Source organism: Suricata suricatta, chromosome 3, assembly GCF_006229205.1.
Source record: "Suricata suricatta isolate VVHF042 chromosome 3, meerkat_22Aug2017_6uvM2_HiC, whole genome shotgun sequence".
NCBI lineage: Eukaryota > Metazoa > Chordata > Mammalia > Carnivora > Herpestidae > Suricata > Suricata suricatta.
In genome coordinates, this window is record NC_043702.1 from 14,557,036 (window position 1) to 14,573,247 (window position 16,212).

Consider the following 16,212-nt stretch of genomic DNA (forward strand, 5'->3'; position numbering starts at 1 on the left):
AAAAAAAAAAAGAAGTGCTGATGCATAGGGGCACATGTACCCCAATGTTCATAGCGGCACTTTCTACCATAGCCAAATCATGGAAAGAGCCTAAATGTCCATCACCTGATGAGTGGATCAAGAAGATGTGGTATATATACACAATGGAGTATTACATGGCAATGAGGAAGAATGAAATATGGCCATTTGTAGCAAAGTGGATGGACCTTGAGGGTGTCATGCTAAGCGAAATAAGTCAGGCAGAGAAGGACAGATACCATATGTTTGCACTCATAGGTCTATCAGGAGAAGCCTAATAGAGGACCATAGGGAGGGGAAGGGGGAAAGAGTTGGGGAGAGTGAGGGACACAAATCATGAGAGACTATTGAATACTGAGAATGAACCGAGGACTGAAGGGGGAGGGGGAGGGAGGAAGAGAGTGAAGGTCATGGAGGGGGGCACGTGTGGGGAGAGGCACCGGGTGTTATACGGAAACCAATTTGACAATAAACTATTATAAATTAAAAAATATAAATAGTAATTAATTTCAAGTTTCTACTACCAAAAAAATAAAAATAAAAAAATAATAAAAGAGTGTGATGTTAAGAACAGAAATTGTAAGCCATTTAAGAAGCCACTAGGAGCTATAAGCTATCCAAACATATCAAATTTCATTTCCTTTACTGCTATCATATGTATAACATCTTAGAGAGGTCCCTTTTTTATCTTTCTCCAGGAAAAGACGTTCTAATAATCTATTAAGCCAAATCAGAAAGACTGTCACATTACTAGATTCATGGGAGACAAGTACTTTGTAAACATGCTGACTGGTTAGTATTTTCATCTATCTATCATGCCCTGAGAATTCACTTTTAAAATGTCAAATGGTTATTAATCATCCTGTCAACTACTGATCAAGGGGAATGAAGCTTGTTTTGATGTCTGTGCCTAAAAGCAGGTCTACGGATAGAGTCATCAGTTATTTGAACGTCCAAAATCCCTGGGCATGAGATTGACTGATTTATCACATGGGCTGGAGAAAATGAAAGTCCTGTTTCAGGAAACATCCAGCCTGGCCTGATTTCCCCCGTGAGGCTGGGAGCTGTGAGAATCTGCTTGGTACAATGCGCTGGTGTTATGTTTGGGAAATTCAAGGGCTGGGAAATTCCCTAGAGGTGCAGACAGAGAATGCGCTCCGGGCTTCAACCTGCCCCGCTCTAGTGCACTGAATGGCCTAGCTAACATCACTGAGACGTTCTTAGTGATTCAGAAAGAAAACACCAGAGCTGAAGACCAAACGACACCTTCCGTCTTGGTCACCCAGATAGCCAGAGAACAGTTACTGTTATCGACTATTGTTGAACAATTTTCCACCGGCCCTCAGCACACTCTAAGATTTACATGGCCCTACGCTAAGCTGGAGCTCACATCGTGGTCCTCTTCCAGAACTTTTGTCCTGCTTTTGTGCAATGACCAATTGCAAAGAGGAATTTTCCGTCTATCTCAGAAGCCGTCAGACTTATACTCCGTGTATATTTGATGTTCTTTCTTTTCGCCCCATATCTAGCCCTTCCCATTTTTGTTCAGAAAGACCTGCTGACTTTGTACTTGAGTGACGCAGTTCTCCTGGGTCAGGCAAGCAAATAAATTCAGCTTTGTTTCCAACTGCTATATGGTGATCATTGTTTCTTTCTTTCCTCGCGTACAATATTAGGACACCTAATGTAAAATCAAAGACCAGTAATTGTCAGCCTTTTATTTATATGAAGGTTGAAAATTCGCACACCTTCAGGGGCCAGGCCAGTGTCAGAGACAAGAGAAAGGGCGGGAACAATCCCATAAGGATAGAAACCGCTAAGTGTGTACTTTGAAAGAAGGAGCGGACTGTCAGTTCCAGGAAATACAGGCTCCTGGTAATATGGCCATGCTAGGTGACTGTGGAACCACCTTACGATTCTTCCAGAAACATCGTAAATCTCTACTTTAATGTGAACATTTTCAATGTTTTTTTTTTATGTTTATTTACTTTTTGAGAGAGAGAGAGAGAGAAAGAAACAGAGCGTGAGCAGGGGAGAAACAGAAGAGAGGGAGACACAGAATCCGAAGCAGGCTCCAGGCTCCGACCTGTCAGCACAGAGCCCGATGCGGGGCCTGAACCCAGGAACCATGAGATCATGACCTGAGCCGAAGTCAGACACTTAACCAACTGAGCCACCCAGGCGCCCCATTTCTCAATGTTTAGAAGAGCTAACTAAGACATGGCCAGTTTGTGACTTTACCCTTTAGGGTGTTTTAGACATTGCACTGGGCAGTAATGATCATCAAAGAGCTTACAGGCTACAAAGGAAACAGATAGACGCAGGCATTAAAATATAAGGTAAAATGCTATAACAAAGAAATGTTTAAAGTTTACACAAGGCACAGAGGAATTAGGAGCCCTCAGAAGGCCTAATTCTATTTCACCTTGCCTTTGCATCATGTGTCAGACTGGTGATTAGAAACTAGGAGATGTGTAGGCTGTGGCTTAGTGTTAGCACCAGAATAAGGCATCCTGGTGAAACTAGACAATGGCCCCTTCCTGTTTCCTCTTAGAAGAACATTCATCCTGTTGGCCTTTTGTCAACTGTGAGCAAAGTAGACATTGCTAAAGATGTAACACAGTGAGGGGCGCCTGGGTGGCTCAGCTGGTTGAGCGTCCAGCTTCGGCTCAGGTTATGATCTCATGGTTCGTGGGTTCAAGCCCCACATCGGGCTCTGTGCTGGCAGCTCAGAGCCTGGAGCCTGCTTCCCATTCTGTGTCTCCCTCTCTCTCTGACCCTCTCCTGCTCATGCTGTCTCTCTCTGTCTCTCAAAAATAAATAAAAAACAGGGGGAAAAAAAAGGATGTAATATAGTGCTCCTCAGCCAGTGATGGTTTTGCTTTGCAGGGGACATTTGATGATGACCAGGGACAACTTTGATTATCACAGGTGATAGACGGGGGAAGATGCTACTGGCATCTAGTGACAGGTGGCCAGGGACACTGCTAAAGCATGCTACAGGGCACAGGACAGCCCCCTCCACAGAGAAGTATCTGGCCTACAATGTCAATAGTTCTGAGGGGTGAGACATCTTGGTCTAGAATTTCCAATCCTTTACCTTACAGCAAATATTAACCATTTCGTTTCTATCTGCTCTTTGATGTATCATGGCTGAGAGTCAGTTTTCTCTCTCTCCTTCCTCCAGCGAGGCTCGACCTTGCCTGGTCTTCTCTTCCTACTCTGCAGAGAGATCCTGCTTTCCCTTGCTCCTACTCGCAAACGAACACACACAAGACCAATTCATGGCTCAGCCATACAACTGGCCTCCTTGTTAACAGAATTCAGTCTCCGCAAGAAGCAGTTGACTAACGTTATTATTGCTACTTAACAGTGTTCTTGGATCCCCCCCTCCCAGCGCAGGGTGCTTATCAAAATATTTCTCTCCAACAAACAAAGTGCTTTCCCAAGAGGAATTTCCGATGAATAGTTAGTGTTCTTCGACTTTTCACTGGTTGTTTCAACTGGTGGTTCAGAACTTCGAGGTCATAGTTCACACAGAAGCCATCACGTCGTTGCCGACCTTTGTCAACAAGTTGTTCTGGAATTCTGATTTTGCATCGCTTCTCGGCCTTTTGGCTAAGATCAAGGGTGGAATTCTGATTTTGCGATTTTCAGATGGAGGAATTTCAATGCATAAAACATATTGTAAGGATTGAAACGACTAAGTCCTGCAACTCGACAGCAGCCTAAAGTGAACAAATGTGCTTTTCTCCCCCTGCTTCTCAAAACAATGCGGAGTCTTGTGAGGCTGCCCTAGTTTTTCTTATTGCTCTTTGTTCGTTTTTGACTCAGTGGAAGTTAGGAGGATGTGGGCAGGAGAGGGCCACCGGGCGAGCACGTGCATGCGTGCGTGTATGTGTGTGTGCGCGCGCGCACTAGTTGTCTGACCGAGGAAGGGAAGTGAGACCTGATGAGACTCAGAACGCTGGGAGACACGGCTGGGCAAATAGTTTATATAATATTAAAACAAATTATTCACCAATTAGGATTCAAGTGAAGAGTCCAGAAATTCATCTCGATCCTGGTTTAGAGAATTGGCAGAAAGGGTCACATTCCCAGCTGACGGCTCAACCCAGCTGTATCAGCGATGGCCGCTACCATCCCTCCTTTTCCGGGCGTGGCTTTCACTGCACGAATCCGTGATTCTTCCCTCCTTACCTGTGAGGATGGAACCCCAAGGAATTTCCTGTGCCTGGTAAACACTACTGGGAAGGGACTTCTTGTCCCCATGTGAAAAAGAATCAAAACTGTTTTATCTACTTGCTCCAGGAAAGATCAAACTATAAGCTAACTGGAAGAGCTTACTTAGACCAACAGCTTGCTTAGGAAGACCGGCTTCTTATGTAGAAAGACTGGCTTCAAGACCCTCACGTCATGGGGCGCCTGGGTGGCTCTGTTGGTTGAGCATCCGGTCTCGGCTCCCGTCATGATCTCACAGTTCATGGGTTTGAGCCCAGCGTCGGGCTCTGTGCTGACAGCTAGCTCAGAGCCTGGAGCCTGCTTCAGATTCTGTGTCTCCCTCTCTCTCTGCCCTTTCCCTGCTCATACTCTGTCTCTCTCTGTCTCTCAAAAATAAATAAAACATTAAAAAAATTAAAAAAACCAAGAAGCCTAGAGTGTCTTCTTTCTTGTCCTATCTTTCCTCCATACCCCCTAGCTTTATCGTCCTACAGGAAAGCCCCCAGGAAGAGAACGCAGATCTCCCGAGCCCAAATGCTTCCAAAGGACCAGACAGGTACCAGGAATGAATGATGCCAGCCAAGCGTTTGCACCAGGTGTAGCAGGGTGCACTTTCTAGTAAGTGCTCCTGCAGCCCACCTGCTGACTGTTGCCATGTGGATCTGGTATTGCCAGGTTTTCTCTCTTTTTTTTAGGAATAGAATTTATTACCAAATTGGCTTTCATACAACACCCAGTGCTCATCCCAACAAGTGCCCTCCTCAGTGCATATTTTCTCATTATTAAAGAGACACTCAAAATTGGATTTATATGAGAAAGCTTCCATTTTAAGAGCCCTTGTACCGTGCAGAATGGTCAGTGGGGCCATTTTATTTTTTAGTTTTTTTAAAAAATGATTTTGCTTTTTTTTTAGAATTTTTAATGTTTTTTTTAACTTATTTTTGAGAGAGAGAGAGAGACAGCGTGAGCAGGGGAGGGTCAGAGAGAGAGGGAGACACAGAATATGAAACAGGCTCCAGGCTCTGTGCTAGCAGTCAGCACAGAGCCCGACGTGGGGCTCGAACCCACGAACCATGAGATCATGACCTGAGCCGAAGCTGGACGCTTAACTGACTGAGCCACCCAGGTGCCCCCAGTGGGGCCATTTTAGATGGAGACCACCTGTTTGCTACTCCTGGTATTCTGCCCGCTGAACCGCCCATGAGCACAGCTGGTGCCCACATTCCATGATCATTTGAGCCAAGAAAGCATATTTTTCTGAACTGAGTAAATCAAAGTTACCAAACTGTTATATTTCTATTTATTTATTTTTGGGAGAGAGCAAGCAGGTGAGGGGCAGAGAGAGGGGGACAGGGGATCAGAAGCAGGCTCTGCACTGACAGGCTGACAGCAGTGAGCCTGATATGAGGCTTGAACTCATGAACTGTGAGATCATGACCTAAATTGAAGTCGGATGCTTAACTGACTGAGCCATGCGGGTGCCCCAGGTCCTTATAGACATTTTAATAGCCCTCATTCATATTTCCTTTTAGGGTTTATTGATGAAATGGTCAAGTAGGGTCCTGTTCGGTCCCATCATCCTTTCTGATCAAGAATCTACAGCTATGTTTCACAAGCGATGTGATGGGAAGTCTGACGCGTAGCCCATGGGAGAGGCCGGTCAGGAGGAAAACTAAAATAGGGGACATGGGAAAAGGGGTAGGGGAAGGAAAAGAAGAGAGAGAGGAAAAAAGGAGGGATGAATAAAGACAAAAAGGGAAAGAAATAGAAGAATAGAGAGTGAGTATTCATTAAACTTTAGTGTGTAGTTAGTAGCTCTTGGATAAAGACCTTTCCCAGGTACGGTCTCAACTGTAACAGAGGTCTGGGAAGAAGCTACTCTTATCTTCAGTTTGCAAGCAGTACTTAGTGGGTGGGTGATAGGGACACAGGTGCATGCCCCATGGTATACGTATAAAAAGCAAGATAGAAGGGCACCTGGGTGGCTCAATCAGTTGAATGTGTGACTCTTGGTTTCGACTCAAGTCATATCCCAGGTCATGAGTTCCAGCCCTGCATCAGGCTTCATGCTGACAGTATGGAGCCTGCTTGGGATTCTCTCTCGCCTTCTCTCTCTCTCTCTCTCTCTCTCTCTCTCTCTCTCTCTCTGCATCCTGAAAACAAGTAAACATTTAAAAAAAATAAAAGAGGGTAATTATGCCCCTTGGTAACCTGATTAACAGACCTTTTTACAGTCATGGTGAGGTGTTTTAGATCCTTATTATGTCCATATAAACAAAAAATCACCAAAAGAAGTGCACATGTAGAGTCACCTTGAGGGCTTGTTCACACGTGCTGCTGGGCTCCAATTCCAGATTTTCCAGTTCAGTAGATCTGGGGTAGGACCCAGGAATATGCATTTGTGACAAGTTCCCAGGTGGTGCCTTGGAGAACCACTGGTCGAAAGCAGCATCTCCAGCTGAACTTTCTGCACTGGTGGAAATGTTCTATGTCTGCACCATCCAGTATGGTAGCCACGGGCCCGTGTGTCTACTGAGCCCTTGAGACATGGCTAATGAGACAAAGGGACTTCATCTGTTTATTTAATGTAATCTTCATTCAACTTTAAATTTAAATATCCACACGTGGCAAGTGGCCACAGCGTTGGACAGTGCAGGAGTAGACTCTAGCTATTCCTGGGTGTGCACTTGGACCTGCACTGGCACTGTTCCTAGAAAGAATATCAGAAACACATGTTCTCAGGACCTTACCTCAGACCCACTGAATGAGAAACTGCCCAGGACACATGCATATGGACTAATTTAAGAAAGAGTAGTTTGGCAGGGCTCCTGGGTGGCTCAGCTGGTTAAACGTTCAACTTGGGCTCAGGTCATGATCTCAAGGTTCATGGGTTGGAGCCCCACATCAAGCTCTGTGCTGACAGCTCGGAGCCTGGAGCCTGCTTCCGATTCTGTGTCTCCCTCTTTCTCTGCCCCTCCCCTGCTCATGCTGTCTCTCTTTCTCTCTCAAAAATAAATAAACATGTGGCGCCTGGGTGGCTCAGTCGGTTAAGCCTCCGGCTTCATCTCAGGTCAGATTTCACGTTCCTGCGTTCGAGCCCCGCGTCAGGCTCTGTGCTGACAGCTAGCTCAGAGCCTGGAGCCTGCTTCTGGTTCTGTGTCTCCTTCTCTCTCTGCTCCTCCCCCTCTCATGCTCTGTCTCTCTCTGTATCAAAAAATTAAAATAAAAACATTAAAAAATATATTAAAAAAATAAATAAACATTAAAAATAATGAAAAAAAAAGAAAGAAACAGTGGTTTGGCAGCTATATTTCCCAATGCTGCACCAGATTTCCTGCCCAACCGTTAGGGGTTAATTTATGTCCCTCCCCTCACCCTCCACCAAAATATGGTGAAACCCTAAGTCCAGTAGCTGTGAGGGTGATGTTTTTGGAAATACGGCCTTTCCAGATGTACCCAAGTTAAGACAAGGTCATTAGCATGGCCCCTAATCCAATATGACTGGTGTCCTTACAAAAAGAAGAAAAAAATTTTAATGTTTTATTTAATTTTTGAGAGAGAGACCACGTGAGCAGGGGAGGGTCAGAGAGAGAGGGAGACACAGAATCCAAAGACAGGCTCCAGGCTCTGAGCTAGCTGTCAACACAGAGCCCAATGCGGAGCTCGAACCCACGAACCGTCATGACCTGAGCCAAAGCCGGATGCTTAACCAACTGAGCCACCCAGGTACCTTTGAAAAGAAGAAAATTTATACAGAGATATACAGGGAGAACCATGTGATGACAGACGCAGAGAGCACACTGGTGTCACTGCGGGTGAAAAAACACTGGGGATTGCTGGCCACCAAGGAAAAAGGAAGAAGGATTCTCCCCTATAGGTTTCAGAGAAAGCATGAGCCAACACCTTGATTTTGGACTTCTAACCTCCAGAACTATGACACCATAGGTGTCACACCATATGACACCACCATAACTGTGCCCAATTCCATGTAAAATGTTGGGTATTCTTTAGTTATCTACAAAACAACGATCCTGTAAGGATTGATGGGAACATCAGCGATCTCTGGAGAAAAGATCTCCAAGTGTTGCTACAACATGACAGAAAAATCGTTGACTATGTCACGGTGAATTTCATGCACTAGGTAAAGAGCTATGACCAAAAGATGCTAAACTGGAAGCCACAACCTTCCTGTTTACAGCTTCATGTCACATTTTTCTAGCGTGTGCAAGGTGCTAAAGTTCAAAGAGGTGGTAAATGCAGAATAACCTCAACCAATAAAGAGAAATAGACTTTCCCCTCAACGCTCTGTTCCATGATAACCTCTGACATATTCCCGACCCACCCGCACCCCCACCCCAAGCCACGGTAGCTTGTCCCAGCGACTCATGTCACAATGGCATGAATTCAAGACTGGTCCAGTTATCTCACATTCGACCAATAGCTGACTCATCTCCCAACACTTCGTCACCGGCTATTAGAGAAGCAGTAGTGACCGATGGGGGTGACTGACCAACGGGCACACCGCCCACGTGCAGAAGCAACCTTCCTGTATTAAAGAACATGATGTGTGGAGAACAAGCAGGAACTGATTTGTTGAAAAAAAAATTAAAAGGAAATGATTCAAGCCACTTCTGCATTGCAACAGGGGACAGTTCTGTAAAAAAGGGGTGGGTGGTGTTTTCCACTAGAGGATCTGTCATTCGTGCCCTACTGATTGAGGAGGGAAAAAAGCTTTCCTGGGCATGGTCTGGAGGAAGAGTATTACATTAAGAAATATAAACTAAAAAATGCCACACAAGAAAGTTACAGATAATTCTGGAAATAAACCATTCAAGGGGTTTCGGAACTCAGCAAACTGAGAGATGGTTAACGTGTGTGGGGAAAAGTAGATCACTGACAAAATGATATTCATTCATTCATTCATTCATTCACTTACCCTGCTCTCCTATCTCCCTACAAAGTAATTTTTAAATTTTTGAAATGTTTATTTATTTTTAAAAGTGGAGGGGAGGAGCGGAGAGAGAGGGAGACACAGAATCCAAAGCAGGCTCCAGACTCTGAGCGGTCAGCGCAGAGCCGGATGCAGGGCTTGAACCCACAGACTGTGAGATCATGACCTGAGCTGAAGCTGGATGCTCAACTGAGCCCCCCGGGTGCCCTTACACCATAATTTTTAAAAGAACAAGAGGCTCTCTGGCACAGGAGGAGCCATAGTAGGTAAGGAAAGTCCTAGAATATGTATTTTGAGGGTCTGGAGAGTGGAGATGTCTGCCTTTCTAACACAAACATCTCTTTATTTTTCCAAGAAAAGTAAAACACTCTCTCAGTTAAGTGCTGCATGGTTGGGTTGTCCCTTCTACTTTCAGCAACTTCCCAGAAGACACGCGAGCTGATCTGGAATGAACAGAAAGGTCAGGTAGATATTAAATCCTTAAGGAAGTTTTCCAGAAAAATAAAGCCATCAGTAGCCTATGCTTAAGTACGCAAAGTGCCCGCATCATCCACCTCACTTTAGCTTACCGGGTAGGCATTTTATCATCTTGTATCCTCGCAAGAAGGGAGAGTCCGGTACAATAAGACATTTGGAGAGAGAGACAGACCACGGTCTCATAACTTTAATTGCAGTATATTGTTACAATTGTTCTATTTTATTATTAGTTATGTTGCTAATCTCTCGCTATGCCCGAGTTGTAAATTGAACTTTATCGTCTGTATGTATGTATAGGAAAAAACATGCTGTGTGTATAAGGTTTGGTACTCTCCGTGGCTCCTGGCAGGTCTTGGCGATTATGCCCTGAGGATCGGGGGGGGGGGGGGGGGGGGGGGGGGGGGGGGGGGGGGCTAGTGCATATCCGGCTGGGTCTGTTTCTCTGGAGAACTCTGATATATATAAAATCCCTCTGGAAGGGCACCCAACACTGCTTGTGAGGAGAGGAACCAGGGGGGTGGCTGAAAGTGGAGATAAAGTTCTCACTGCCTATTCTCTCATGTTTAAAATTTTTTATCGCTTCTCGGCCTTTTGGCTAAGATCAAGTGGAAAATTTTTGAGTGCTAGAAATGTACCACCTGCTCAAAATATAAAATAAAACAAACATATGTTTAATAAGACTTGCTATTTGGTTATTAGTTAATCTTTTGCATTATGATCTCATAAGGAATGTTTTGCTGAAATATAAATCTCTGGAAATGTAAAAAAATACCACTAAAAATCAAGCCAATTTTTTTCTTTTTTAGTTTTTTATTTTGAGATAATTTTAGACTTACAGAAAAGTTACCAAAAATGTCGAGGATTCCTGCACCCTTTTACCAGGCTTCCACTTACATTGACATTTTATATAAACATAGTACAGTTACAAGTGCCAGAAAATTCGTGTTGATACAATGTCACTAACTAAACTAAACTTAAAAAAAATTTTTTAATGTTCTATTTATTTTTGAGACAGAGAATGAGCAGAAGGGGCAGAGAGAGAGGGAGACACAGAATTGGAAGCAGGCTCCAGGCTCTGAGCTGTCAGCACAGAGCCTGATGCAGGGGTTGAACCCACAAACGAGAGATCATGACCTGAGCCAAAGTCAGATACTCAACCGACTGAACCACCCAGGTGCCCCTATACTAAACTTTTAGTTGAAGTACTAGCATTGATGCCCCACTAAGCATTTAGAAACTTGGTTGCTGACAACCAAAAAAAAAAAAAAAAATGTCCAGAAGGGAAAAATCAATCAGATAGTTTCTAAAGTTACTACTTCCCCGCCGCCCCCTCAATGTAGCATTCAAAGAAAGTTTCGTCATTGTCTAGGTAGGAGAAGGGATCGTTAGGGTTATCAACTGTACAATCTTTCCTGTCCTCCCGCTTAGCTAAGTGGTGCCGGTTTCTCTGCTTTCTTGTCCCGCCTCAGTGCATGCACTTCCGTAATGTCAATCTTCTCTTTTTTTTCCTTTATAGTTTATTGTCAAGTTGGTTTCCATATAACACCCAGTGCTCATCCCCGCAAGTGCTTTCCTCCATGTCCATCACCCCCTTCCCCTCTCCCCCCCCCCCATCAGCCCTCAGTGTGATTTCAGTATTCAAGACTCTCTCATGGTTTGCCTCCCTCCCTCTCCCCAACTATTTTTCCCCTGCCCTTCCCCCGGTCCTCTGTTAAGTTTCTTCTTTACATTTATGAATAAGTGAAAACACATGGTATCTGTCCTTCTCTGCCTGACTTATTTCACTTAGCATAACACCCTCGAGGTCCATCCATGTTGCCATGAATGCTCATATTTCATTCTTTCTCATTGTCACGTAGTATTTGTTGTATATATAAACCACATCTTCTTGATCCATTCATCAGGTGATGGACATTTAGGCTCTTTCCATGATTTGGCTATTGTAGAAAGTGCCGCTATGAACATTGGGGTACATGTGCCCCTATGCATCAGCACTTCTGTATCCCTTGGGTAAATCCCTAGCAGTGCTATTGCTGGGTCATAGGGAAGTTCTATTCTTAATTTTTTGAGGAACCTCCACACTGTTTTCCAGAGCAGCTGCACCAGTTTACATTCCCACCAACAGTGTAGGAGGGTGCCCGTCTCTCCACATCCTCGCCAGCATCTATAGTCTCTTGATTTGTTCATTTTAGCCACCCTGACCAGTATGAGGTGGTATCGCAGTGTGGTTTTGATTTGTGTTTCCCTCATGATGAGTGACGTTGAGGATCATTCATGTTTCTGTTGCCCATCTGGGTGTCCTTTTTGGAGAAGTGCCTGTTCATGTCTTCTGCCCATATCATCACTGGATTATTTGTTTTTTGAGTGTGGAGTTTGGTGAGTTCCTTATAGATTTTGGATACTAGCCCTTTATCCGATATGTCATTTGTAACTATCTTTTCCCATTCTGTGGTTCTCTATTAGTTTTATTGATTGTTTCCTTTGCCGTACAGAAACTTTTTATCTTGATGAGGTTTCAATGGTTCATTTTTTCTCTTGATTCCCTTGCCTTTGGGGACATGTCGAGTAAGAAATTGCTGCGGTTGAGATCAAGGAGGTTGTTTCCTGCTTTCTTTTCTAGGGTTTTGATAGCTTCCTGTCTCACCGTGATGTCAATCTTCCATTTGTTTCCAACAGACCCAAGGCCAAGGGGTGATGGATCCTACCTTCAACTTCTTTCCCCGCCTTTTTCGCTCTGTGACTTTCTGGTGTGAGCTCCATCCAGCACACCACCTTCTGAGGGAAGCCTCAGGATGGATGCTTTGGCACGCCACCTAGACCTGTTCTGTTCCCCAGCGCCCACACACCCTTCCAAGTCACTCTTGCCTGGCCTCAGTCTCTGACGAGTAAATATTTGATAAGCCAAAACATTGGCTCTGGACTAATAATGCTGCTCCAAGGGGAACCTCCTTGCAGTATGGAAATTCTATAAGCAGCATGACAGTCCAGGGACCGCGGTGATGGGGGAAGGGAAGGGGCGACAGGGAAAGCCTGAATGTCTATAAAACTCTCATTCATAAGCTGTGTGGCCTTGGCCACGTCACTCAATGACTAAGTCTCATTTTCCAGTAAAACAAAAGAATGAAACTAGATGAATATTTAAAAAATATTATTGGCATTAAAGATAGCTTTGAAAGTCTGATAAAATAAATCCATAGGCCATACCTCAGAAAAGTACACATCATGCTTACATATTTTTTAATGTTTATTTATTTATTTATTTATTTTTCTCATACACACACACACACACACGAGTGCAGCAGGAGAGGGGCAAAGACAGCAGGAGACACAGAATCTGAAGCAGGCTCTAGGTTCTGAGCTGTCAGCACAAAGCCTCATGTGAGGCTTGAACCTATGAACCGCGAGATCATGACCTGAGCTGAAGTTGGACACTTCACAGACTGAGCTACCTTGGTGCCCCTGTGCTTACATATTTTTGAATATCCAAAAGGGAGGATAATGTGACAAAATAGAAGGTCACAGACATTCCTTCGCATTTCATACTCTAAAGGAGACACTGAATTTATTTTCCTTCCCGTGAGACCTTTATTATACACATCAGGGTAATATGTAGAAAGGAGGACTGGAGGTAACAAGAGGGGCTAGGTGGATTCACCTCAGGGTCGGGAGCTAATGTAGAAGGTAAGTAAGAATAGATATGACTAGATAAAATGTACTTCACCAAAATTACAAACTTTCTTGCTTCTGAGGACATCATCAAGAAAATGAAAAAAAAAGGGTGGGGGGCACCTGGGTGGCTCAGTTGGTTGAGTGTCCAACTTTTTTTTTTTAATGTTTTATCATTTATCTGAGAGAGAGAGAGAGAGAGAGAGAGGAAGACAGAGAGACTGTGAGCAGGGGAGGGGTAGAGAGAGAGGGAGACATGGGATCCAAAGCAGGCTCCAGGCTCTGAGCTGTCAGCACAGAGCCTGATGCAGGGGTTGAACTCATGAACTATGAGCTCATGACCTGAGCCAAAGTCAGATACTCAACCGACTGAGCCACTCAGGAGCCCCAAGTGTCCAACTCTTCATTTCAGCCCAGGTCATGATTCCAGGGTTGTGGGGTTGAGTCCCACATGGGCCTCCATGCTGAGCATGGAGTCTGCTTAGGATTCTCTCTCTCTGTCTCTCTCTTGGCCCCTCTTCCCCTCTCCTCTGCTTGCACTCTCTCTCCCTCTAATAGATAGATAGACAGATGATAGATAGATAGATAGATAGATAGGCAAAATAAGTGAAAAATATCTACAAAATGAGAGAAAATATTTACAAGTCTTATATCTGACAAGGGATTTGTATCCAGAATATATGAAAAACTCTTACAATTCAACAATAAAAAGGCAAATAACCCAATTTTAAAAATGGTCAAAAGACTTGACTAGAAATATTCCTAACAAAGGTATACAAATTGCCAATTCACTCATGAAAAGATGCTCGAGCACAATTCCCTTTTCCTTTCTCTCTCCTCCAGCCATCCAAGATGCCAAAAGGGAAGAAGGCCAAGGGGAAGAAGGTGGCCCCGGCCCCGGCTGTCGTGAAGAAGCAGGAGGCCAAGAAGGTGGTCAATCCCCTGTTTGAGAAAAGGCCCAAGAACTTTGGCATTGGTCAGGACATCCAGCCCAAGAGGGACCTCACATGCTTTGTCAAGTGGCCCCGCTTGACATTCGGCTGCAGCGGCAGCGGCCTATTCTCTATAAACGGCTCAAAGTGCCTCCTGCGATTAACCAGTTCACCCAGGCCCTGGGCCGCCAGACAGCTACTCAGCTGCTGAAGCAGGCCCACAAATACAGGCCGGAGAGCAAGCAAGAGAAGAAGCAGAGATTGCTGGCCCGGGCTGAGAAGAAGGCTGCCGGCAAAGGGGATGTCCCCACTAAGAGGCCACCTGTCCTTTGAGCTGGGGTTAACACCGTCACCACCTTGGTGGAGAACAAGAAGGCTCAGCTGGTAGTGGTCGCACACGACGCGGATCCTATCGAGTTGGTCGTCTTCCTGCCGGCCCTGTGTCGGAAGATGGGGGTGCCCTACTGCATCATCCAGGGGAAGGCCAGGCTGGGGCGCCTGGTCCACAGGAAGACCTGCACTGTCGTGTCCCGCCCTGGCCAGCAGGGCGGAAAATCCTTGCGGGTTCTTGATCCTGAGAGAGGGAGAGAAAGGGCAGGAAGGGGGAGCACAGAGAGTAAGGACACAACACACGGAATCTGATCAAGCCTCTTCCCTTATTCAGAAAACATTGTCTCTTATAAAGGTTTTTAGGCGGGAGAACAAGGGAGCTGACCTAGGTCAGTTGCTAGGAAACAGAGTCAAAGCTAGGGTAAAGAAGGAAACAAACTAAAGTTTTTAGCACAGCACCTGAAGGGCCGATACCACCCTGCCGCTAGGCGATTGAGCTTTGTTTTTCTGGCTTCTCCTGGCAGGGAGTGGCGCTCCCCTGCCTCTTTTTGCAGCGCCCCTCAGGGAGTGACATTACTGGCTGGTAAATGGCCGAGCAGCTGAATCTTTGCAGCTCCCACACTGCACCAGTGTCGCCTTCACACAGGTCAACTCGGAAGACAAAGGAGCTCTGGCTAAGCTGGTGGAAGCCATCAGAACCAACTACAACGACAGATATGATGAGATCCGCGGCCACTGGGGAGGCAACGTGCTGGGTCCGAAGTCGGTGGCTCGCATCGCCAAGTTGGAGAAGGCGAAGGCTAAAGAACTGGCCACCAAACTGGGCTGAGCGGGCGCTGTTGAGTTTTCTGTACATAAAAGCAATAAAAGGCTCTCTTTCAGCCAGTGCCAATCGGGGAAGAAAAAAAAAAAAGATGCTCGATATCATTAGGCACTAAGGAAATGCAGATCACACTGAGATACCAGTTCACACCCACTAGAATGGCCATGATTAAAGAAGAAAGGTGGGCAATACCAATTGTTGGCACAGAATTGGAGAAATTGAAAGCCTTTTTATTTTTATTTATTTATATTTTTATTTTTGAGAGACAGAGAGAGACAGTGTGAGCAGAGGAGGGTCAGAGAGAGAGGGAGACACAGAATCCGAAGCAGGCTCCAGGCTCTGAGCTAGCTGTCAGCACAGAGCCCGACACGGGGCTCAAACCCACAAACTGTGAGATCATGACCTGAGCCGAAGCCGGACGCTTAAGTGACTGAGCCACCCAGGCGCCCCTGAAAACCTTTTTTTTTTTTTAATTTTATGTACATATGTATTTATTCTTTCAAATTTTTATTTAAATTCTAGTACTTAACATACAGTTCAATACTGGTTTCGGGAGTAGAAGTCAGTGATTCATCATTTTCACATAACACCTAGTGCCTATCATAACAAGTGCCTTTATTAGTACCCATCACCATCTGGCCCATCCCCTACCCACATCCTTCTATCAACTCTCAGTTTTTCTCTATTGCTAAAAGACTCTCATGATTTGTTTCCCTCTTTTCTTGCTCCCCCATATGTTCACCTGTTTTGTCTCTTAAATTCCACCACATATGGTTTACATTGTATTTGTCATT

General features: G+C 45.0%; 1 protein-coding gene across 1 annotated transcript; it reads left to right on the plus strand.

Moving 5' to 3' along the window:
• Positions 1–14,150: 14,150 nt before the first annotated feature.
• Positions 14,151–15,491, plus strand: LOC115287376 (60S ribosomal protein L7a-like). Its single transcript, XM_029933704.1, is given in 3 exon segments — positions 14,151–14,365; positions 14,368–14,780; positions 15,217–15,491. Coding segments are annotated over 3 exon segments (801 nt in total). The 5' UTR covers positions 14,151–14,185; the 3' UTR covers positions 15,425–15,491.
• Positions 15,492–16,212: the final 721 nt, after the last annotated feature.